Here is a 25802-nt window from a genome sequence, read left to right on the forward strand (position 1 = left end):
GACCAGGTTAGGTGACAAGCTTATACAAAACCGTTTACCCCTGACCAGGTAAGAATGAACTTATGTAAAACCACCACCCCTGACCAGGAAAAGACAAGCTTATACAAAGCCATTCACCCCTGACCAGGTAAGGATAAACATATACAGAACCACCACACCTGACCAGGAAAGGACGAGCTTATTCAAAACCACCACCGCTCACCAGGTAAGGATAAACATATACAAAACCATTCACCCCTGACCAGGTAAGGATAAACTTATATAAAACCACCACCCCTGACCAGGTAAGGACGAGCTTATTCAAAACCAATCCCTGACCATTTAAGTGACAAGTGTACACAAAAACCTCCACATTTGGAGAAATACATTGACTATTTCTTTTTCATGTGTAATTTCTTGTATTTCTTTCAGACATATTGAAGAAGCCAAGAATTCTGAAGACATTTTCCTGTCATCTGGACCGCCTGAGCATCACATTGCCACCAAACATTGACAAGTTTGAGGAGGAATTGTGCCAGTACCTGACAGAGGACAAGAATAACCGTGAGCGCCATTCAGCAGACGGCAGCTCCGTCTCCATACTGGAACGTAGAATAAACGTAAGTTCTCAGACAACGGAGAAGGAAATATGCAAGAAATCATTCTCATGCAGTTCCTACTCAGATGTGAACTCCTCATTAAATACAGGTAACATCGGCAGGTAACATGATTATTCTCACAGGTTTCTTAGAATATCGATGGGTCAAAAAATATGGTAGGATGACCTGTAGAAGGCTGGGACAGTGGAGAGGCAGCAGATAATATGATCCTCTGAGGTGGCACTAGAAGGAAGTACATGTATTACCTCGAGCCTAAGTTACATCAGAAATAACATGTTGCAAAATGTCAGTTTTGTTACAATGTATAAGTTTCTAATGTAATGCCATACTATCTTTCATGTGACATCATTATGTTGAGCTGGGAAAGGAATGTTTGATATCAGTAAAAATGGCACGAAAAAGGCCTGCTGTCACAATTCCTGTTGGATAATTCCTGGATATTATTGCAAAACTTTCTTATTTACAATGGATACAAATGAAATCAGAGACAAAACATTCCAAAAAAGTGAAAGTAGTTTTCTGTTTGTGATGTTGTATCAAATGTTCTGAACTACATTCAAATTATCAAATCAACTTTCTGTTTGCCTTTTTTAGCATGTCCGTAGGAATGTTGTGAACATGAAAGTGGCCCAGCTTCTTGAAATAGGGTTTTCAGATAAAATTTTTGAGAAAGTCAGTGTTGTGCAAAGATACATGCCTATGTGATGTAGCCGGTGTAGTAAAAATGAGTTCAGCGGTATGAATCTAGATAAAAATAGTGTCATTTTAATGAGGAATTTCAAATTTTGGTTTAGAACTTGTTTAGTGTGTACTGTGCTGGTATTTCATTGATTAAATGGGTTAAATGTTTTCAGTAATTGCCATACATAAACATACGTGTGTACATTTAGTTGTGAGGCTTGAGAAAGTATGTTGTTCTAATCAGGTGGGCGTTCACAATGGCTGGGGGTATGTAGACAAGCCACAGACCATCCACCTAGTGACAGAGACCTCTGGAGGCGGCGTAAGGAAAATCGGCATGAGCCCAACCATGAGAAGATCTGCTAAGCTTACCCACCAAAGGACACCATCTGGAAGTTCACTGTAAGGGGCTTACTTATTTTGTCTGATATTATATTTTCAATACAAACCTGGATGAATTGGAATTAATGATTTTGAAACTTTCATATTCTTTCCTTAGACCCAAACTGTTCTGTTCACATTTGTAGACCAGAAAAGTTTTTTTACAGGGATATAAAATTGATGCTGACAGGGGAGATTGAAGAACCAGGTTTAAAGGGCTAAGAATTTGACATTTGTCTTTAACCATGGTAAAAGAAATAAATTTTCAGTGATTTAAAATCAGCTTAGCTTAGGCTTTCATATCTCACCCAATATTATCCGATTAGTGATTTTAAAATTTCTTTTTTTCTCTTAAAATAACCTGTATTATACTTACATGTACACCTTTTATTTTATAGAAGGATTATGCTAATGTAGTATAATTCATTCTTGTTTGTCAGTACATTATACAGTACAAAACAGTAACATGTAAACCAGTGATATGTATATATACAGCACATTGGATATTTGTGAAACCTCTGTCATTTGTTACCTTTGGGACCATTTTACCAGTAAACAGCTTCACCTTAGTTTTGTGGCTTCTACCAAATGTGCTTAGCATTACCACCGTGAACAGTTAAAAGATGAGTGCCTTGCTTATCCATCATCAACATCCTAGACTGCCAACACATTATCCGTACTGGCAATAAGCACTTGATGCCTCAGGTTGATTGTTGAACTCCAACTCTTATTTAATCTGCTGAGGCAACATGCTGTATTTCATTTAAAATATTGCATTTGAAAATGCACTTTCAGATGCTTTTGGAGCTTTAATATGAAATTATTGATGCCGGCACTCAAGTTTTTCTGATAAAAAAGTCAATCAAACTTCAGAAAACATACTTAAATGATCCTTTAACTTGGATGAATCAATGAAAATCAAGCAAAATGTGTCACTTGAAAAATTCTAAATCTGTAATGAAATACATTGTTGATTATCCCTGTGTCAGCAGATCTGTCCGGTAACTGAACAGCTGCCAAGGTAGCCTCTCTTGAATACCTAACCTAACTGTTGTCTTAGTACATGTATGTATTCTTCCATGTTCAAGTCCATTATCTCTTTGCTTCAGTGCCAGCTCCTCCTCCACGGTAACCCACCTGACCAGTCGGAACAGCATACAGCTCAATGACCTCGTGGAGGATCCCATGTTCTCTATTGTCTTCACTCTGGAGTATGTGATGGGGTACCCCTACAGAAGGAGGACAGGAAGGTCAGTACATACTTGATCTCAAACAGACCTTGCATCACTAGAATGAATAAAATGACAAATTCTAGCAAGGATTATTATTAATCTGTCAAAATTCTGATCCCGTTTTAATACGTGTACTGTTTGTCACATTCTGAATCTGTAGAATAAACTCCCAGCCATTAGAGATGTCACACCGTTAGACAATCATGGAGCTGTCAAACCTTGCCTCACCATGTCATTACAGAAATAAGGGAGGGAGCTGTCTTTTTATCTCCCAAAATACAGGAGAAAGAATTTGATTCGGCTAACATGCTGTCTTTCTCCCTGGTCGTATGTGGGAAGATCTGCACTTTGTGATTGGCTTTGTGTTTCTCCCACCATAATGTTGTCCCGTCATATAAGTGAAATAATCTTCAGTACGCTGTAAAGGACCAGTCTAATAAATAAATTCTCTAGATCTGGTTTGTGAGGAGACATGTAGGAAGCAGCAGCATATTACACTAGGTCAGATTTGGTGAGATTGGGATAATAATGTAACTGTCTGTACAAATGATCAAGAAACCTCTTGGTGAAATGAAATAATATTTTGCCTGGAAATACTATTGAAAGAGTGCTGCGATTGTGGTAGAGTTGGGGATCTTTACCCAAGGGTCTCATACCGTTTTCTATGGTACTTTTGGAATGCATGAATGATCAGTAATAATACTCATCTTCATGCTTGAAAGCTGAATACATTAACAGACATTAACACAGAGTTGAGAAACAGACTAGTACAAACGTCTTGTCTTGAAAAACAGGTAACATTGTGTGTGTACGGTTATTTATTATTTTTTTGTTTCATATACTTTTTGTGCCCAGCAGATGGCTTTGAACATGGCTCGCACCCTTTCCCGTAACGTGACAATACGCTGGGCAGCCTGGAACCCCTTCCTGGACTTCACCAGCCCAGATGTCAATATCAGTCTGGTTGGGGGCCCAGGCGTGATGCCTGATGACACGCTGGTCTACCGTGTCCCACCTACAGACATGCAGGACAAAACATTGGCTAGAGTTGCTCCGGGAGCCATCAGTTTCTATTGGTCAGACATGAGGAAGGTACAGCCAATCACAACACTAATCTCATATGCACGCATAGATATTTGACTTCTTTGACCTCAGATGACATCATCCTGGTGAATGTATTTCTTGTTTGTTTGAGGACAAGGTTTTACCCAGGTGGTTAATGTCACATGAGACTGATGAAATCTGGATTCCTCTTCTTACATTTGCAGAGAAAAGTGTTGATGATGCTCTCTTGCGGACTTTTGCATGAAATTGAGAACCCACTTACATTTCATCACTATGCCTGGCTGATTATGTCACATGTGAGAAAGTTGGCCAGTAACTTGTAAAGTGTTGGTTGCTTACTACAGGTGCTTCAGTTTTCTGCACTCATAAAACTGATTGCCGTCAGATAAATGAAATGTTCTTCAGTATGGCAATAAGTAACAATAAGGTAAATTAAGGTTGTATGTCAAATACAGCAATATTTCATCCATATCATTGTAAGGACATGTTCCGACCCAAGTGTAAGGATTAGGAATACGGAGGAAAAGCTGGAAGGAACAGCTGTACCTGTACTTCTCTAGCCGCATGCTTGTGACAACTCCTGCTGTGAAACGTTGCCTGTGCTCATCCATGTAGATGTACACATTGACCAAATATAGGAAGTCAGTGAGATAGCTATTCATGATCTGTCTCTGCTTTCTGTTCAGGGGGGAGAACTCCTGGGACTGCCTCATGGCTCTGCCATGTCCCACCACTTGCCATCCTTTGAGGACGTCGCTGAGCACATGATGGATGTATCTCATGGGAAGCCACCCATTCCTGTAAACAAGGGAAGGTAAGCGTGCTTCAGTTAATGTCCCTCTGAACAGTAGTCCTTGTGGATCAGAGCATGTAGACCAGAAACGTAGGCTGTAGGCCTAGGACGGAGTTTGTGCATGAGCATGTTGCTGAATTACACAAAGCATGTTTTGCATACACAATGTAATTGTTTATAAAGAGAAATGGTAACTTTGCTTAGAAGTTTATTCATTTGTATTCATAACTTGAGAGCCGATTCTCCCAGTGTAGGTAATAACTTGAGTCGCTTTCAATTTATGACATAGAATAGGAGCCCGCTGAATTGTGACACTAGTCTGCCTCATGAAAATTACAAATTTAAACGGCATACATCTAACATGCTTAGGAATTCTTAAGAAATATTCAATATTGACCTCAGATATAGCAGTTTAAAATTTTCACAGATTTTCAAAGGTAAAATTTTACCAGATATCAAAGTTAACAAATTCCATAATCACCATTTACCACATCAGCCCAGGAGAAAGGAAGCTACATAAATGATGTGTAATGTCTTGTTAATGGTGGTGGCCTGTGCACGGCAGACATACATCAGTGGTCTGTACCAGTATTCCTGTGTTAACAGTGTGTGGCATGATGTCACGAGGTAATGTTCAGTGTGGTCATGGCTTTTCTTGTGGCATGTAGTTTTCTATGGAAGAAATAGAGCGTACACATCTAAATGACTGTACCTTTCAATCAAACTCATGACCAGAGATCACATGGTTCTAAAAGGGTAAACAGCAAACTGATAATTTGCAAATGAGATACCAACAGGAAAATGAATGGATTAAATAAAAAGTCACATATCCTAATGTCAATGATCCATTTCTAGTCCCGGAGATGGCAGCCGACGACCTTCAGTTGCCCAACATGTACCTCGCCACAGTGTGGGAGACATCAGTGTTGTTGCTTCAAACTCAGCGTAAGGCAATTGTGGTGGTGCTTTTGTAGCCTAACTCAGTTTCTTACCAACACCCTCTGAAGTTGCTCTGGAGTGTTGATATGTGTGTGGGCTTATGGTTTATTTGTTGACATATGTGTGGGTTTATGGTTTATCTGTGACGTATGTGGGTTTATAGTTTATTTAGATTATTTGTTTGATTTGATTATGTTTGCTTGTCTTGTATGATTTCCATTGTATGTTTTACCTCTTGATTTTCAAGTTACACATGTTCTCCTTCGTCGTTCTTCACATTAATACTGTATATTTACCTACATGTAATAACTGTTGTCAGAGTATTGAATGGGTTTTCGTTAACATTAATGGTTATTATATTAATGTTTGGAACAGTTTAAATCTCTGTAATCTTACAGTCACTATCTTGTAGACAGATCTGACCCAATTTAAGACCACACTGCTTAGTGTGTGCACATGGAAACGTCATTGTGCAGTTAGTCTGTTGAGTATAGCATGCAGGAGATTCGCCATCATCTGACAGATTTTGTTTGCTTAGTGTTAATATTTACTATAAATAAAAATGACACCCATATTAAGGTAATTGTTCAGGGTGGTATCACAGAAATTTCTTTATATGCACTATATTGAACTGAAATGTTGAAAAAATTAAAGTTTGCATAAACTTCATTACAGCACAAAAAGTGTGAATGGAAGAAATTTTCTTGTTTGCTGTTAATTACCATCTTGACCACATACATAAATGTAAAGTGTCATTTTACTTCACAGCGTGATTAAGTAACGCCCCTGTTAATCAGTGTTTTGCAGTAAGTTTATAACGCGAGGTTTATATGTAGACAGCTGTGATTAAGGGCAGACTGGTATAACACATATTGTATGAACCCTATAGTTTATGTGCTAGCCTGTCACAGGGCTATGCCTGCTGACTTGACATAAGCTTGACTGGGCGAATTGTACATACTGGATTCAAATATCTTTACAAAGGTAATATTTGATATTTGATTTGATAATATTTGAAACATTTATCAGTGTTAATTGTCATTCCTCATTTGTAACAGAAAGTACGGAATGTTTTATATTGTGAGGGCTAGCTGTTAAATTTGTCAGATTTTAATTTTTAGGCAATATGTGTGGAAAAAGACATTGCTTAAATTTCGAAATGTTATCCCAAAGAGAAGGTTTGGTTGAATACATACAATGTACTGTTGTACATACATAATCAGTGTAGTCATAACACTCGTGTGTATGTATGTATTTACATTACATATGTTTTATTTTAGTATTTCTTTTGTGTCTCAGCAATTTTGACTGGTTATTTTATTTAGTATTAAGACATATTTGCACTAATCATGTTGCAGGGCAATGTTGTCCCCACGAGCAAAGACTTCAGGGAGCCAGCAGGAGCTGATATTACCCCAGGCGGCAAGCATGGCGTATGGACAGCATGGTTTGACACCCAGAGCCATGAGCCACCAACATATGATGCCAGCCATGTCTCACCATGCCATGAGCTACCACCATATGGGCTACCCAGTAGCATACCAGTCAGTGCCGTACCCTGTGGAGATTGGACACCTTCATGAGGTAAAGACATTGTGGGTTTATGTGTACAGGTAAATAAGTGTTACGTACAGTTTATAAACTACATGCAATTTGTGTCAGGTATGTTTGCCATAGGCAGAGAATATGTATATATGTACATATATGTATGTAAACTTTCAGCGTACCTATCAATTTTTCATTCATGTGACAACATGAACAAGGAGTCATTTGGTGTGTATACATACTGTGTCTTTCCCAGAGAGATATGATTGCTTATAGGAACCCCAGCTGTAATAGCCTCATTTCGGGGAGAGAGAAATTGTGATATGACTGAAACAGCATTGAACCCATGTTGACCTGGAATTAAGAAACTAAACAGAGTACATAGGATACTCACCATGCATGCTGATATAGCTTGTTTCTCTGTTGACTTGTAGCGGCCATCCAATGTGGTAGGAGCGGCAGGCCCTGATCTTCACGAGTTACCCTTTACACCCGTCCATGCGCCAATCATGTTGACTGGACCAACAGTCACGTGAGTGCATAAGCTTTCTCATACCCTGCTGTTAGATTACCCATTTGTCATCTCACTAGAATTTTTCCTAACTTGCCAAATTCATATCACTCTGTTAAGATTTGGCTGTATGTCATTAGCCATATGTATATCTATCATGCAAAGTGCATTCATCAGCTGTTGACTTAGTTTTACAAGTTTACATGTTATACACTGCTTGAGACACATTGTTGTATGTGGGTTCAGTAGTAATAATAATCAAGTGGAGGCATGACTAAGTAATTGTAAAAGGTTTCACAAGCTTTTGATCCACATCCTTGGGATTTTATTGATACAACATGACATTTTGTGACCATTTTATTGGTACAGCATGACATTTTGTTAACATTTTATTGATACAACATGACATTTTGTGACCATTTTATTGATACAACATGACATTTTGTGACCATCTTATTGATGCAACATGACATTTTGTGACATTTTGTGACCATCTTATTGATACAACATGACATTTTGTGACCATCTTATTGATACAACATGACATTTTGTGACTATTTTATTGATACAACATGACATTTTGTGACCATTTTATTGATACAACATGACATTTTGTGTCCATTTTATTGATACATCATGACATTTTCTTAACATTTTATTGATAAAACGTGACATTTTGTGACCATCTTATTGATACATGACATTTTGTTAACATTTTATTGATACAACATGACATTTTGTTAACATTTTATTGATACAACATGACATTTTCTTAACATTTTATTGATACAACATGACATTTTCTTAACATTTTATTGATAAAACATGACATTTTGTGACCATCTTATTGATACAACATGACATTTTGTTAACATTTTATTGATACAGCATGACATTTTGTGACCATCTTATTGATACATCATGACATTTTGTGAACACCCCCACAGCGGTCATGGACTGTCACGTGCTGCCTACGCTCGGCTCTATTCCGTGGGATTCCCTCCAATCCTGGACCGTAATGGCGACCCCCCTGAGGTCATTGACCCGCAGGCTCACATCAGCGTGGACCTGGCCAAAGAGGAGATGGACCCCCTCTCCTGCAATGAGATCACCTTCCAGTTCCTCGCTTTCTCCAAGTAAGTTAGTCATAGGTGGGACAAGTTAGACTAGTGATATCAAAACCAGTGGTTTTTATGAGTACATTTAGGAACCGTCCCCATAAATCGTTTGGTTCGGTTAAAACAAATGAAACAAACAAACACTCCAATGATGGGTGTCGAGTTTGTTCGTTTTTTTTTTTCCTTGAAGCTGATTATTGGATACGGCCAAAGACGGTGCAGGACTGGCCAAAGTAGTCCTGCTAGCACAGCAGGGAATGCCAACTACAACAACAACACGCTTCACTGATCAGAACTGGCAGTATATCTCTCAGCTGTATTACCCATGTAAATGTTTTCTATGCGACACAGTGACAAAGCAGTAAATTAAATACCAAATTAGTATAAAAATCATACTCCCCTTACTGATTGTTATGTAGCATGATTTACAGTGAACTCTTCACCCGGCGTGTTTCGAATTTACTGACTGCTTATCTCAGTTGCATCTCTTGTATGGGGCCTGCATGTGATTGGGAGTGGAAGAAATGTCGTTTCATCAATGAATAATGCTGCTTTCATGTTAATAAGCTTTTGAAAAACACCTGGGAGCGTAAAACAATTGTGCCCTAACACAGAACAGGCATCCCCTTACTGGCCACATGTCTGCCTTGGTGGGAGAATGACATCAATCTGACAGCCCATTCTCAAAAATAGAGAGGGTGAGGAGGCTCACTGGGAGAACATCAATTCGCTGAATATTATTTAACTTTACAAACTACTTACAAAACAAACAGAAGTAAAGAATAATAGTTTCTTTTGGAAATTTTTAAGTGGCTTTCTGTAATCATCTGTACGCCTGCTGGTAGGCCTACTTATTCGCTGAATATTATTTAACTTTACAAACTACCTACAAAACAAACAGAAGTAAAGAATAATAGTTTCTTTTGGAGATTTTTAAGTGGCTTTGTGTAATCATCTGTACGCCTGCTGGTAGGCCTACTTATTCGCTGAATATTATTTAACTTTACAAACTACTTACAAAACAAACAGAAGTAAAGAATAATAGTTTCTTTTGGAGATTTTTAAGTGGCTTTCTGTAATCATCTGTACGCCTGCTGGTAGGCCTACTTATCTTTGTGAAGGAAAGAGTACCCACTGTGAAATAAAGAAATATGCACACTTTGTTTGCCCAAGACTCGGTGTGAGTAAATACTGACACCTGATTATGTTTGACATTTAAAACTTTTAATCAACGGGAGGCTGGGCTTGATCAGCAGGAATCCTCAACACCTGCATGACGGCCCCGGTCACACCCCGAGTGCCAAGGCTGGATATAACGTACATTTCACATGAAATGATTCAAATATTCTTTATTAGATCTCATGTGCAGATTTGGACAAACACCCATCGCAAAATATAGTTAGCAGCACTCAACATCGACTGGAACAAAACCTGCAGGACCTGGTATATCCCGACAAAGTGTACTTGTACGGTGTAGCTGAGACCTGTATGAATTTCTGGCATATATGTCCGACCTATATATTGGGTATCAGTAGATTCGCGAATATTGTGAAAATATGTAAGTGCAAAACTTGAGCCTTCTTTTGGAAAGGTTTCACGCGTGGAACCACTGTTGTTGTTGTTTGTTTGGGTCTGTTTGGATCAGCTTATGTGGGGATTCGTTTGATTCCCTTAAATTGTTTAAACCGAGTTGGCAAATGAAGGGTGAAGATCGAGTTTGGTTTTTGGGAGAGAGTTGGCAAACGAAGGGTGAATATCGAGTTTGGTTTTTCGGAGAGAGTTGGCAAACGAAGGGTGAAGATCGAGTTTGGTTTTTGGGAGAGAGTTGGCAAACGAAGGGTGAAGATCGAGTTTGGTTTTTGGGAGAGAGTTGGCAAACGAAGGGTGAATATCGAGTTTGGTTTTCGGAGAGAGTTGGCAAACGAAGGGTGAAGATCGAGTTTGGTTTTTCGGAGAGAGTTGGCAAACGAAGGATGTAGATCGAGTTTGGTTTTTCGGAGAGAGTTGGCAAACGAAGGGTGAAGATCGAGTTTGGTTTTTCGGAGAGAGTTGGCAAACGAAGGGTGAAGATCGAGTTTGGTTTTTCGGAGAGAGTTGGCAAACGAAGGGTGTAGATCGAGTTTGGTTTTTCGGAGAGAGTTGGCAAATGAAGGGTGGAGATCGAGTTTGGTTTTTCAGAGAGAAAAAAACTAAACGAATGCAAATAATGTAAGGGGACGGTCCCTTATAAGTAATAAAACTAATTGAGCTAATCATTATGCTTTGATAAAACTTTAGACTGTAGTAAATGAAAATTTTTTTTCTCTGCCTCCAAAAAAGGATGCTACCTGTGCCCCAGTTATGTTAGCCTGATTGTACCTTATATGTTTTTTACCAAAGGTTAGTGGATTTCTGTCTCCTCCACCCACAAAACAACAATCAAATAAATAAATGGACAAATAATATGGTTATACTGCATGATGAAATGGTTATACCGCATGATGAGATAACACTAAGAAATGCCAGAGCTTTCAGAACATGGTTGCATTGTTGTCTCCACACAGGATGCTGTCTTACCAACCCAGTGGCCCAGCCAGCCAGAGTGGCACTGTCTTCTTCACTTTCAACTTCTACAGATACCCACAGCTGACCACCGAGAGGTAACAACACATCATACAAACTACTTAGACATTTCTGGCATATACAGATTGATTGCATCGGAGGGTCAGAGGATGATAGATGTTTTATTCAGGATAGTAGTTTCCTCCTATGTTTTATGTATGGCTTATTCCTGACATAATGATGCGACTGAGTAAAGAAAAGTAAAGTAAAGTACCTGGTGTTGGGGTCTTCTTTGAATAAGTTGCAAAATCAGTGGAGTAATAGCATTGTAGATGATCTTTGTTGCTGTTTAGATTACTGCTGTCTAAACCTCAGTCTGAGATGACCAATGATCCGAGCGCCATGCCATTTGTACTGCAGAGACTGGACAAAGATGGCTCCATATTGAAAGGGTCGCCTGGGTACCAGGTACTGTAAGCCTTCAGTTAGTCAGTAAAAAGTAAAAACCTACATGCATTTACTAAGTGTTATGCTTTATTTTATAACCAGAACAGTGATTGTACTCAGCTGGCACTTGTTGGCTCAGTGATCAAAGGTGTGGACTAACCTTTGACCACTACTCCAGTTGCTGACGTCATGTGTTTGTTGCATATTTCAGATACGTTACTTGGTTGACCCTGGATTCCTGAAGCCAGGTGAACGCTCTCTTTTCCTCCAGCACCTTTCCCAGCAGACCCTACACATTGATGTGTGGGACGGAGATTCCCTTCTGTTGATAGGCTCCGCATCTGTGGAGCTCAAGGTGTGATATTAGAGTATTAAATCAAAGTGTTGTGGTGGAGTCAGTAAATTTGAACAAAAGGTGGAATTTAGAATAATAATGCACCACTGCAAACTACTGATAAATCAGGTATCACATCATCAGTCAAATATTAATAAATGTCTGTTCTGAATTTAAGTTCAGTGTTTAAAGTCGCAAAAAAACAAGTACAGAATTAAAGTGTCAACAAAAACAACTAAAATATGCCTGAAACTACTTCTACATGTTTCTTTTAGATTTTTCCACTGAATTGAATGCATGTAAATTTAACAAAAAAAAATGTGGTTTTCTTTCTTAGGCTTTTATACTTCATTTCCTGCTTCCTTTCACTTAAATGTGGAGGGTTCTGTTTTTCAGAACAGGTGGAACATTTATGAAGTGGGTAGACGTCTATAGCTGCATGGCCGTTTGTAGTATACTTGTACACGCAACTGTGACATAGTATGAATAGAAGACAATCTTCTTTAAAGTGAACCTTTTATTAAAGTATAGAGGAGGTTTGTCAGGTATCAGATTAGTCTGCTCCAGGCACTCCAGTTTCCTCTACCCACAAACTTGAGTGCTGTACATGTAAGTGAAAAGAATACCAATAGCTAGATGTATACAAGTACCTGATTTGTCAATCTGCGGCTGCTGTTCCAGTGTTTGTTACGTCGTGGCTATGAGGCCGTTCAGACGACGTATGAGCTGGATGTCATGCTGATGGAATATGAGGATGACCTGACCTCTAACATGACGGGCGACCTCCACCGTGGGGGCAGCGTGCGCCCAGTTGGGGTCAACACCCTAGTTAAGGGTCGACTTCACCTGAGAATGGCTAATGTGGGTCACCTCCCTGACATGAAGGCCATTAAACAAGGTGAGTGTGTGTAGCCTTATCAACCAATGTATCAGCACTGGCTACATGTATATCAAATAGCAAGGGAATGTTTAGTTTCTATTTAGTTTTCCTATCTGAAGATGCATCATATAAGTCATATATGTTTATATGAAAGGTAAAAATTACTGTTGTGTTGAGATATTGAAAGAAGAGCTTTGTCATTTTGAGGTTTGTCGGGGATAAACATGAAACAGTGAGTGTTTGCTTTTGGTTAAAACAACAGTGAGATGAAGTACATGTACTCGGTGATTGTTTTCAAGTGCTTGGTCCATGTGAACATCTGTATTCTGTGGATATACAAATGTAGTTCATGCATTTTAATACACACCGCTGTGTCTAAATGTAAGTATTCCTTAAGATGATCAAGGGACTGTTTTTGTTTTAGTGCCACTGGTTGACGGTTGTAAGACAAACGTGCTTGTGTCAGAGACTGCTGGCAAATCAGCGTACATCGGAGGCAGTTTGACCTCAGGAACTGGAACAGGTAGATTCACCTCCACGAACCTCACAATAATTAGATCCTAACATGCATCTCTGGATGAATACTTGCAGAAGTTCCCTGTATGATAGCAAGCAGAGTTACTAAACTATAATGAAAGACAGATAATACATGAGAAGCATAGATACATTTTTGGTGAAATTTTTCATGATGAAATATTGTCTGTGTGTTTTGCTTACATAGGCTCAAAGAAAAGCAATGTAGTGCGTGCGCAGAACTTGGTGGAGAATAACAGAGAGGTTGCCTCCCTTGTGGCTTCCCAGCGTGGTAACCTGGCCACCACAGAGAAGACTAATCGGGAAGGAGATGCGGAGCGACAGAGGAAGTTGTCCAGGATGCAGGTAGTGAGGTCTAGGACCAAGGAGGAGCAAGAAGAGCTGGAGAACAAACCACTGAACATCCTGGTATGTCACACAACATTAGCGGGAGTTTTGTATTTGTTCATTTTCTATGCTGGTGCCAAGTCTCTACCTGTACATGTAGGTGTGTGAGCGGAGAAAAGAGGTCGGCACCTAGTCCTACATGTACATGTAGTCAAATACCTGATACCCTTTCAGATGTGAAGCTGTCCAGTGGGATTTATTTCATAAGTGTTTTACGCCATATTCAAGAATATTTCTCTTATACAACGACAACCAGCATTATGATGAGAACAAACCGGTTAGAGCGCAGGAAAAACTCACAACCATCCGCACATTGCTGGCAGACCTTCCCACGTACGGTGTTGAGTGGAAGTAATATTCAGACCCTTGACCTCAGCCGCAACTTTTAAGAAGTAAAGAGATTGTACTTGGTGAATGTCGGTTGATTTACTGTGGGCACTGCGTTTTCTTATATGAAAAAGTCCTGAGTATGGGGTTGGACACAAAACAAAATATGAATCAATAAATAAAGCATTTAATGAAATGCATGCCATCATTGGTCAGGTATGATTTTACTTAACATGAGCACTTCTAACAATTCTCTGTACCTAGTATGTATGTTCCTCCACATGCCCTCATTGGTCAGGGATCAGTCCAGTCTAATAGGGAATGCTACTGTATGGTCAGCTGTCAGTGCCAAGAGAACTCATCATGTTCAAGCGCACATTAGGCTGCATTTTTATTCATCATTGACATGCTGTCCTTGTATGATTTATTTTCTGGCAGGGAGTGAAACAGGAGAAGGCTGAACGGATGCGAGATCTGAAGACGATTGACTTTTATCGACAGCAGACAAAGCGAGATGGAATCCTGAACATGCTGAGTCAAAACATGACAACAGAGCACACAATATATCCATCATTTGGCACAACAGAGTTCTTTGAGTTTGTGTTACGTAACCCATACAACATTCAGCACACAGTGGTTGTTGAATGTAATGATCCAGAATTAAGGCAAGTCCACAAAATAATTCCATTTTCGTTACGGATTTTCAGTTTTCTTTTTTTTTTCTTTTCAGGTTTTTGATTTTTCATTATTTTCATCATAAGCTCAGTAAACTTTGTTGTGAACTTGTGGGACAAATCTGATGAAATTTGATTTGAAGCTTTATTCACACGTAATTACATTTGAAACTGGGGGCTTCTGTGGCTCATTTGGTTTGTGGGTTAGCATAGCATAATCACTCAGGAGCCTCTCACCAATGCGGTCACTGTGAGTTCAAGTCCAGGTCATGCAGGCTTCCTCTCCAGCCGTACGTGGGAAGGTCTGGCAGTAACTTGCGGATTGTCGTGGATTTCACCAATCAAATAAATATATAAAATACATTTGAAACTTAGCCTATGTTAATTGCCAGCCATACATATCTGTGTATGTACCTATCCATATTTTTAAATGCCTTTACTCACAGGCGGCTGTACGTGGGAAGGTCTGCCAGCAACCTGTGGATGGTCATGGGGTTTCCCCGGGTGCTGCCCGGTTCCCTCCCACCATAATGCTGGCCGCTGTCGTATAAGTGAAATATTCTTGAGTACGGCGTAAAACACCAATCCAATAAATAAATAAATACTCACAGGCACTTTCACTTGTGTATACAGTCAAATAAGTTACCCTTTGGAACGGCAACAAACTGTCAGCATACTGAAAGGAGAGTATGATAAGGGCAAATGCAATGCTCATGTGACCACTCATCTACTGAGTGGTAACCATGTGTATATTTTATCACCCTTCAATGCATGTTTTCATCTTTTTCTTCCCTGATGTTTATATAATTCATACCTTTTGTCATGATCATGTTCATATTTGTGATGTTTTCATGAATTGTTCATTTCTTGATGTTGTACCAGAGTGATCATGGACACACGAGAGTGGCGCCACTTCAAACAGGTTCATCAGGTAAACACCCCTGTGGAGGAAGGCATGTTCAGTAAGTCTGCGGAGACCAGTCAGTTGCCAGAGATCTTCCTCCGGCCCAAGGAGACTGTCAACATCCCGTTCAAGTTTGTCATGTTTTCTGCTGATCAGTCAGTTCAACCTCAGGTGAGGCTCAATTGGAGAGGAAAGATGGACAAGGGGAAACCAGAAGAAAAAGCATGATTCGACTTTCATGCATGAGAGGAACAGAATAATGCGAGTTGCATAGTAGTAAAGATTATGGGAATACCTCTAATTTTACTCTTGATTTTTCTGTTTGACACCAATGAACAACCAGCTATGAACTTATATTGAAAAATAAATCATCTGTGGTCTTCATGTATGTGTCTACAAAGTGCATGATGAACTTTTATATTGACATGACCTCATAAATATGTATAAGCATCAAAATATAATAGTAATCAACACCACACATGCAGCAACTGTCCTTCATAAAGAGTTAGAAGAGTGGGAGTGAGAAAAGTGAGAAGCCTTCTTAAAATCTGTTACCCCTACAGGCAAAACCTATGGCTCCAATGACATTTTCGTTTGAATACTGCTTATTAGATGTCACCAAGGCAATCATACTAAAAGTCACTAGTTTCATGTGGTATTCATAGAAGCTAATGTTTGCAGTTTCTTGTATTACAGACAGTGTCCATTCAGCTAATAGTCTTTTTGTTAACAATGTATAGTTAGGCAGAAGGATAAAAAGAGGGGTTTGACATCATGTTAATCCTGCTAACACAGTGTGATTGAATTTAATGCACCTTTCATCTTTATTTGCAAAGCAAATGGTTACAAGGATGAAACGATTTTTGTACAATTTCTCTCCTATAACAGCATAAATGGAACTACTATATTTTTTCAGATGGCAGATTTTGCTTGATTCTGATTTATTTATCCACCTTTTTGGTCCCATGAGAGTATTTAATGAAGTGTGATTAATTTACTTTCTGAAAAACTGAAGCATTAGCATCAAAAGTATTATTTTATGGCCTACACGTGCAGGTGAATGTGCATTTTTGCAGGCTAAGCTTTAGGTGAGATGCGCATGTACTACACATTTTAGTAGGTAAACCTGCAGTGTCTGAACCATGCTGTGTACCACACCTGCTAAACCCTGGGTGTGTCCATACTTTCAGGGACCGCTTGACCCATTTAACAAGGAGAGAAATGAACGGAACACACTGAAGGATAAATCCAGTCTAGGAGAGACAGGAAGTGCTTTGTCACGCCTAATCAAGGTATTGGTTTAAATGTTAGATTGCAGACACATACAATTACATGTATATGTACATCCAACAAGTTTACAAACAGATTGTCAGATACCATAAAATAAAATGATAATCACCAGTATGTTAGCTAGCTTTTAACCTTTTGAGGTAATGTCCTTTTATTTGTATTATCCTGAGGAGCCTGTATCTATGCCTGTTTTAAGAGTAAGAGAAGCACACATACTCGACAAAGTTTCTTAAAGTCAGTGGACATGTGAACGTGTGAAGGGATGAACGAAAAAGACTACTTTAATATAACCAAGGCAAGTTCTGCCTATTTAATAAGTGAGGAATTACATTCATAGTTTATGTTTTACAATTTATTCTGTGTCTTGTCTGCAAGGTTTACTTCAAATCTGAGGACAACAAGCCTCTGTCTGTGTTAAAGCTGAAGGTAGAGCCACAACCCCACATCATAGACCAGACGTTCCGGTTCCACCACCCAGAACAAGCCTTCCTAAAGAAATCCATCAGGCTGCCTCCATTCCATGCTCTACCAGGTCAGGCATGAAAGCAAGACACAGTACCTTCTGTATCAATTTAGATTTGGTTCTACAAATGTTTGAATATGCAGTCCTGATACGTGTGTACCCATGTTTGGAATATGCTTATAAAAATGGTTAAAAGTATCAAAAACTCATTTCAGAATTTTATGAATTGCATTTAATGTTGACATTTTGAAAGGATTAACAAAGTGAACTGAATAACAATCTATTAACACTGGACAGCACAATTATGCTCAATTCAGTGCTTCTGATCTTCCCCAGGTGCCCCAGTGGGTGGGACAGACTCTCAAAAGTTGTATGTCCGGTGTAGTGACCCAAACGTGATCTGTGAGAGTAAGAAAACTCAGGCTGGAGAACCTCAGGATGTCTTTCTCAAGGTGAGTTGGCTTGTGTGATGAACCCAGAAGGCATGTGTTTCTGCAAAAGTTTAAACAATTCCCAATTTTCCATAAAACACCAATGTCTGAAATGCGTATTATGGTAGTGTTTTGCAATTAGTTGCAGTCTTTTCCCTGAAATATAAGTAAATCAGTGCTCACTTCTTTTGGGAAAAGTATGTAATAGACAGCGTTCAGTCGATTAACATCGCCAGATTTAACGAGTAAAGGTCAAAACACCAGCAAAAAAGCAAGTATTTAATAAATCTTTTAACAAAGCTTTTGTATCTTTCAGGTCGCCTGCGGCCCATCACCACAAATAAAGAAGTTTTTCATAGCTATCTACACGGACCATTACTTCACACGACCCTCGCAGTTGTGGCAGTTTTACATCCATGCCCTTCAGAGGGTGGATGTGGCAAGTGTGGAAGGACAGACTAACCAGTTCTCACTCATACTGAGGTAGGTTATAACAGTGACACTAGCATTGATATTAATTAGATGTTGTGCATCTATAGCGACTTGCTGTATATTGAACGTAACAGATGCTGGCACTTTGGCTGAGGAACTCTATGAGCCTGCCAGCCAAGTCAACCAGTTTCCTTACTGATTGCTTACTCATGATAAATTCTGTGTTCAGACATGGTTAACATACTTGCTGGACCCAACCAGGAGTACATAGGGTACAGTGTAGCTTGCCACACGAATACTCCAGTAATCCAAAAGCATGGCCAGGTTGCTTAAATTGCCAGTACTTCTGGCTGTCTACCAACAACGCATCATTCTGACATCATTTTGGAAAGTTACATAGCGCACACATTGCCATTAACAAAAACTTTAAAATGGCCATGATAAGATTGACTGCCAGAATAACCCAGATGACAAGGCTTTTTGATTACCGAACTGCTTGAGCAGCAAGCTACGATGTGTACTCAGTGTCATCATGAGGATTTAGGGAAGAAACTGATACATTTGAATGACTTTTGCATTGGGAGGGGGGTGGGGGAGTGGGGAGACAGCATTTGTTGCATTCCTAGTCCAGTGTAGTAAGCCATTTAAAAAGATAAAAAGATACATTGTACCTACATGTACATATGACTTTAATAATGGTTTAACATATTATTTGGCATCAGTATGTTTTATCGTTTGTTCTTCTTCATCAAGACATATGTAATCAAGAAAATGTGAAAGACATAAGTTGAAATTTATTATTTATTTCATTCTGAGCTTAAAAGTGGAGTTATTGTGTTCCACCAAAACAATTTCTTAAGCAGTATTTCCTAGATCAGTATAAATATAGTCATATTGGTCTGATTTTGTAAGGGACAAAAGGGACTGATTAGCTTATAATAACTACATGTGATAACAATAATATTAGAAGTTGCTGACATTTCTGTCTAGAATGTCATCTATGAGATCACTAGATTAAAAACATATAACGTGTTATAGTATTATGCGTTTGGAGAAATTATGTTTTGGGTATTATTTATTTCAGGGGTACACAGTCCTCTAGACTGGTACGTTGCTATTCCTCGCACCCAAATGAGATGATTCTGCAGCCTGCTGAGCCATTCATGTTAGCAGCCAGCACTGTCCATGAGCTCAGGGTGGCCGTCCGTCCAATGAGAGTCGGCAACAAATTCTTCTATATCAACGTTGTCGACACAGAGTACCATCAGTTGTTAAGAACATGGCTAGTCTGTGTCAATTGTCGGGCCCCGATGATTTCTCGTGCATTTGAGCTGAATCTTCCCATAGGTGGTGGCAAAGGCTCCAACAAGCGAATCACCTTTACCAATCCTTACCCTTACAAAAAGACCTTCCTCTTACGGTCAAACCGTGATGATTTACTGCAGTTTAAAGACACACGCCTGGAAATTGACGGTGGCGCAACGCAAAATATTGGGCTTCGCTTTGCTCCCTGTATGCGCCCAGGTGTTACTGAAATCCTCATCTTTATAAATGACGAAGAAGAAAAGAATGAAGAAACCTTCTGCATCAAAGCCTCATATTCCCTGGAATAGAGAACTTCGGGAACAGAGAACCTCACTGGTATCTGATGCACCCAAAGCCAGTTCTATTTCAGGGTGCTATGCTGAAGCCACAAAACAGTGTTTGACTTTAGTTAGTATTCTAGAGTTCAGTAGCCTCAAGAGTTCAACAAGTGAAAGATATATGTATGTCTCATTGTGACACTTGAAAATGTTTGGTTGTAGGAATTTTAATTCTTGACCTCAGCATATAAGCATTTGAATCATATTTAATTTGGACATTAGTCAAACCAACATGAGGACAAAAATCTGGAAAGTTGCTTACAACATGAGTTGTATCAGTAGTTCAGGAGAGATTTGCTCCTTCAAAGAACAGGCCCCTGGAAAAGAAATGTAACAAGCGCTAAAGGACTGGCTACATCTACAATCTGTTGTAATCTGGACAACTGACTTTGCATGGATTTGAACGATATCTTTGTATGTCGTTTGGACAGTTAATTGTAAGGTAATTTTAACTCTACCAAATGAATTTGTTTTGACTTGTACATACACAAACAGGTGACCAAATGGATGATGAACTTTTTCTTATCTTCATCTGTAACATTGTTTGATATATCGATGTGGAATGTGACATGAGCTTAAGGCAATGTTTATAATAGCCTGTGGGAATCACAGTGACAAGACCATTTTATTATCACCTGAGACTTGTGTAATCTGCCCCAGGGCCCAGTTGTTCAAAATTGTATTAGCAGTTTAGACTGGTATTAACTTTAGTCTGGACTAAACGGCCATTAGTTTTATATTAGGCCAAGGCTGGTATGAAGATTTAAGCCTGGCTTAACTTTTCATACACTTTTGAACAGATCGCCCCAGGTTATCTTCACCTCAAGAATCCGTACAGGTTGATGAAATCCGTCCTGCAAAACATTTGCACTCTTGCCGTCCACGAGCGTGTAGCTTTACTGGGCTGTTGCCCGGTCAGCATTTTGGTGCAGTGTTACTCAGCTGTATACGTCTAAATGTGATAACTGTGGATTCTTTATAATTTAGTTTTTACAAATTACAGTAGTGTAATATTTTGATATCATGTATATGGGTAAGTTGTTTGTTATGCAATAGTGGTAGAGCTACAGTTTTAGAGTTACCATTTGTCATGTTTCTAGAGGAATCTCAAGTTGGGTAGATTATTTGCAAATTATTGTACAAGTGAATTTAACCACTTATTTTAGCATATCAATAGTAACAATAATGTTACAAAGATACAACAGTTACAGTGGGTACATGTCACTCACAAAATCCCAGATAAAGATATCTGAACAATAACTGTTATGATGTGGGGATTACTATGATTGGTTCTGGATGTGAACACACTCATAATACTTGTACACATCACCTACATGTACATGCTTACTAAAAGAAAAAGAATTGCATAACTTTAAGAAGTACCTCGGAGAAGTCCAACCCATGACTGCACAGAGTAGAGCATGGTCTGGCCAATGTCTTTGTACTTTGCTGTCTCTCCACTGTTGTTTGTGGCTTGGAGAATATGACGTGCATCATGCATTTTCATGTCTACATGTGCTTTGTCAGGGCATGCATTTTTTAATATTTATGTTAGACTCAGTCTTGTATGCATGTTAACCTGTATTTAAACATTTCCAATTGCTGGGTATTTATTTATTTATTTATTCATGTACATACAATGGTGTGACGATGTAGTTAGTTAACACATTTTAAGACACACATGTGGGATTGTTTCATTGTTAAATGTGTCTTAATTAGGTACTGGCTAAAATTAAGGCAAAATATAAACAATACTTTTGTTAGTACTAGAGCAGCAGGCCATTATAATATTAATACTGTTTAATATGGCCATGGCAGGTGCTTTCTTTATATAGTTTGCACTTATTTACTTATGCATTGTATGTCCTACTTCATAAGCCTTGTCCATTTCGAAATGTTTTATAATCTCTGTTTTAAGACTCGGCCTGTGGTATTATTGTTATTGAGAGATGAATAGTTATATGTACATAACAAAGTGTGTAGAAATCTAGAACAAATGGTAACAATGTCAGTTTTAATGTGTAGATAAGAAGATTTAACTCTCATTCATCAATCAGAGTGTCAACATGTCCAGTCTTTATGTGGAGACTTAAGCCCCTTGTTGACCCTTGTCATCTTTATGATTGAGGAAACAACCTGACATATTGCTGCATGTTTCCAGGACTTACATTTAATGGAACATGTTAATACACTGTTGCCCTGCAGGTGAACTGAAAATCCACACAAGTGTTTCATAACTGTACCCTAATGGTAAATCTGGAAAAACCAATGGCAATTCCAGCAGGCTGATAAAATGTTGATGGGATATATCTGAATTTTTCAGACTTACAGATGTGACTAAGACTATTCAAGGCCTACACACAGAACATTGCATGTGGCTATAAAATAGCCACATATTAGGGTCAGCATGAATTTCACCAAAGATGCTTTGCATATTGTTATATATATTTTGAAAGAAAAATTAAACTGGTACACACATATTATTAGATAGATGGACATGTCCTGTAGGGTGTACTTATCTGTGCCTTGTTCATACCTATATATACAATTAATTTTTAAGCAAGCAACAGTTGTCATTGTTTTGTGTTCAGCTTGTATTTCGATACATGTAAATGGTTTGGATTGTCTTGGGTCAAAATTGTGGATTAGTGGTCTTGAAAACAAAATCTTGATCCTTGGTATGTACCGCCGGCTGGAGTTTATTTGGGTGATGTTTTACAGCATACACAAGAATGTTTAACCATCAAGCTTTTTTTGTGCATAGAAAGACTGTAAACCACTGCACTGATTTACCAGGCATTATCATTGTAAACTTGCAACCTTAGGAGTCAGAGCTGTGGTCAGCACAAGATCTCATTGGTCAAGGCATGGTAACCTTCTAGGAGAACCCATTAGACTACATGGTCAGGAGGTGGTGTTCACACAAAACCTCACTGTTCCAGGCTTGTTACTCTTCTAGGACTACACATCCAGTTAGAGAATCAGGAGATGGGGTCCACACAAGACCTTGTTGGTCGGCTTGGTTGTCGTTTAGGAGAACCCATTAGACTACATAGTCAGAAGGTGGGTCCACACAAAACGTCATTGTTCCAGGTCTAGTTCTCTTCTGGGAGAACTCATTAGATTACATGATCGGTGGCATCAGGATCTCAGGTCAACACAAGACCGCGTTATTCAAGAGCCAAGGCTGTGTCTGGACTCCACACAAGGTCTCATTGGTCAAGGCTTGGTCCTCTTCTACGGGAACCCATTAGAATTCACAGTCAGGAGCTGGGCCAAGACCCCATTTGTCACAGGCCAAGAGCTTTGACTGGGGTCCACACAAGGCCTCATTGGGTCAAGGCGTTCTCTTCTAGAACTCATTAGTATACATGGTCAGGAGCTCGGATCAACAGGTCAACACAAGGCCTGACTGGTCAAGGCCTGGTCCTCTTCAAGAAGAACATATTAGACTGCATGGCCATTAGCATCAGGAATTGGGGTCCACGCAAAACCTCGGACCTCACATTGTCTCCAGGCTATGCCATATGGCAATTAGTTTTCTTTTTTTCTTTTTGAAGATGTCGAGATGTTTGTATTGAGTTACTGAGTTGCATTACTTCTGGGTTCTTGGTTCTCGACTATACTTCAGCATTCTACAAGAAAGAGAACATATGGCTGTTTAAAGTCCTAGTGGAAAACAGCGACATCCGAATCGCATTTGGAGAAATAGTTCAAGGAAAATTAGGAACAGGTGCCTTCAAATCAGTTGTGTTCTTGACAGCAAGAATGTATGGTACCAAGGCAAACCAAACGCATCCGCTGAACAAGCATCGTTTCAATAGCTTTCAAAAGAAGTATGCAACGAAAGCTAGAGCAAAGAATCCCCTCAAGAAACTGTGAGAAGAAAAATGTGGGCAGATTCACACGAGAAAATTATCCAATAACATCCTTCAAAAAAGATGGATGGGAGCTTAAGAAGCCCAGAAGACCGACACAGGTCCAGAGGATGACGAAGATCTGATTGACTTTGATCCCAGCTCCTCAGATGAAGAAGATATGTCATCCCCAGAAGATGAGGAAATGTAATATATATGACTATATTCCCAAAATATGGCACAAAGTCCCAGGAGATAAAACAACTCAATAACTCAACACAAATGATCTGACATCTTCAAAAAACTAATTGCCGTAGCTTGAAGATCCCAAATTTGATGCCAAATTACTCTTGACGACGAAGTCAGGCTTTGCATTTTTCACTAGTTTCAACTGAGTTTTGATATTTTGATCGGGTTGTAACATTATTAACAATATTTCGGTCATATCACCATGGTGTCTCAAGGAAGCGGGCCGTGTCCAATTAAGACATGTTTTTAGTGCTGCCTCACTCGAACATCACCGGCGCCTACAGCACAGATGGCAGAGAGTCCGATTCGGTGGAGGTAGATCCTGGGTTAATCTTGGGTCGGGTCACGCCTAAGACCTTAAAAAAGACGAAGTTGTAACTTCCTCGCTTGGCGTTCACTATAAAGGGAATAGTGCAACGACTGGTAGACCCGCATCAGTATAATGGCTCGGGACGGCTTACTTGCCAGTGAAGCAGCACTAGATAAAAGAGCGGTGGAGATCCGTCCTGCAACAAAGGAGGCACATTACATATACTCTAGGGACTCCGTAGTAGTGGTATGAAAATTGTTAAGTATGTTAAGACTTTAAAGTCTAAGGTATGGCTCACTTCGGGATTAAACTCCGGATCTACAATCTGCGACAAAAACGCCCTGTTCACTGCGCCAACGCGACCCGCTTTTCATTTTTGCAGATCCTGTGTCAAGCAAAGCAGAATAAAAGGTTATTCCGTTCATGTTGACCTTGTCGTAAGTGACCTTTCCACCACGTACATTGTCTTTTAAAGGTGAGTCTTGACTCACAGTTAGAATAAAACGCTGAGGTAAATTGACAAGAGGTCGTATTTCACAGCTTACCAGGTTACTTGTGACGACTTGCCAGCTATCACACTGCCGTCACTACCCCGGTTATACTCTCTATGTTGCGCGTCTTTAAGTGTAAGTGACCTTTCGACCACATAATCTTAAGTTTGTGATTCTTGCTGTTTAGACCATGCTCAACATTTCACATGCAGATTCAGTGTTTTAGGTCAATTAAATCCCTAATTAGCACTAATTAAGTCTTTGTCTTCAGTGGCCACAAAATTTGTTTAAAGATGCAGATTCGTGATATGTATGACTTTCCAGGTCAAATATAAATGAATGAAGGGCCCCACCACCAAGGGTTTCTGTAGTCCGGTAGGCTTCTTCGACCTCACAGTCAAAGATTTTACAGCTTTCAAGTCTATTAAAACTCACTTAGCGCTTAGCACTAACATATAAATTCCAAAGTAAAGAGCAATCCATTAGTAGGCCTACTAACAACCAAGTGGGGTTTAACAACAGACATTCTCGGCAACAGTCGCTGCATAGATTATTATTTACACAGTTCTCTTATATGAAAGCGGTATGGCTTATGGTGGAGGAAATCAAATCAGAGAAAATCACTGCCTTCCGCTAGATGTGCTATGAGCCTGGGAAAGATTAAAAGATGCACCCTTTGCCACAAAGAGAGAGAAGCTCTAGCCAAATGAGACATGATGATACATTTAAGAAAGTATAGCACAA

At 39.3% G+C, this 25802-nt stretch overlaps 1 protein-coding gene across 2 annotated transcripts; it reads left to right on the forward strand.

The window, feature by feature from the left end:
* The first annotated feature begins 2779 nt into the window (after positions 1–2779).
* LOC135475154 (nephrocystin-4-like) lies at positions 2780–21752 on the forward strand. Of its 2 annotated transcripts, XM_064754928.1 has the most exons (20): positions 2780–2911; positions 3752–3985; positions 4645–4772; positions 5607–5696; positions 7049–7274; positions 7670–7767; positions 8694–8882; positions 11408–11503; positions 11759–11873; positions 12064–12207; positions 12868–13084; positions 13491–13589; positions 13788–14008; positions 14753–14979; positions 15871–16063; positions 17083–17184; positions 17558–17714; positions 17982–18097; positions 18393–18559; positions 19593–21752. In XM_064754928.1, the coding sequence occupies exons 2-20, from the start codon at positions 3752–3754 to the stop codon at positions 20119–20121; spliced, it is 3348 nt and encodes a 1115-aa protein (XP_064610998.1). In that variant the 5' UTR covers positions 2780–2911; the 3' UTR covers positions 20122–21752. The 2 variants fall into 2 exon arrangements, with proteins under 2 accessions (XP_064610998.1, XP_064610999.1); XM_064754929.1 differs by lacking the exon at positions 5607–5696.
* Positions 21753–25802: the final 4050 nt, after the last annotated feature.

This window comes from Liolophura sinensis, chromosome 9 (genome assembly GCF_032854445.1).
Source record: "Liolophura sinensis isolate JHLJ2023 chromosome 9, CUHK_Ljap_v2, whole genome shotgun sequence".
Taxonomy (NCBI): Eukaryota; Metazoa; Mollusca; class Polyplacophora; order Chitonida; family Chitonidae; genus Liolophura; species Liolophura sinensis.

Coding starts and splice junctions, on each gene's coding strand:
- LOC135475154 (XM_064754928.1), top strand. CDS start 3,752: ATGGCTTTGAACATGGCTCGCACCCTTTCCCGTAACGTGACAATACGC. Junction 7,275..7,669: donor AGATTGGACACCTTCATGAG/GTAAAGACATTG, acceptor GTTGACTTGTAG/CGGCCATCCAATGTGGTAGG. Junction 11,874..12,063: donor AAGGGTCGCCTGGGTACCAG/GTACTGTAAGCC, acceptor TGCATATTTCAG/ATACGTTACTTGGTTGACCC.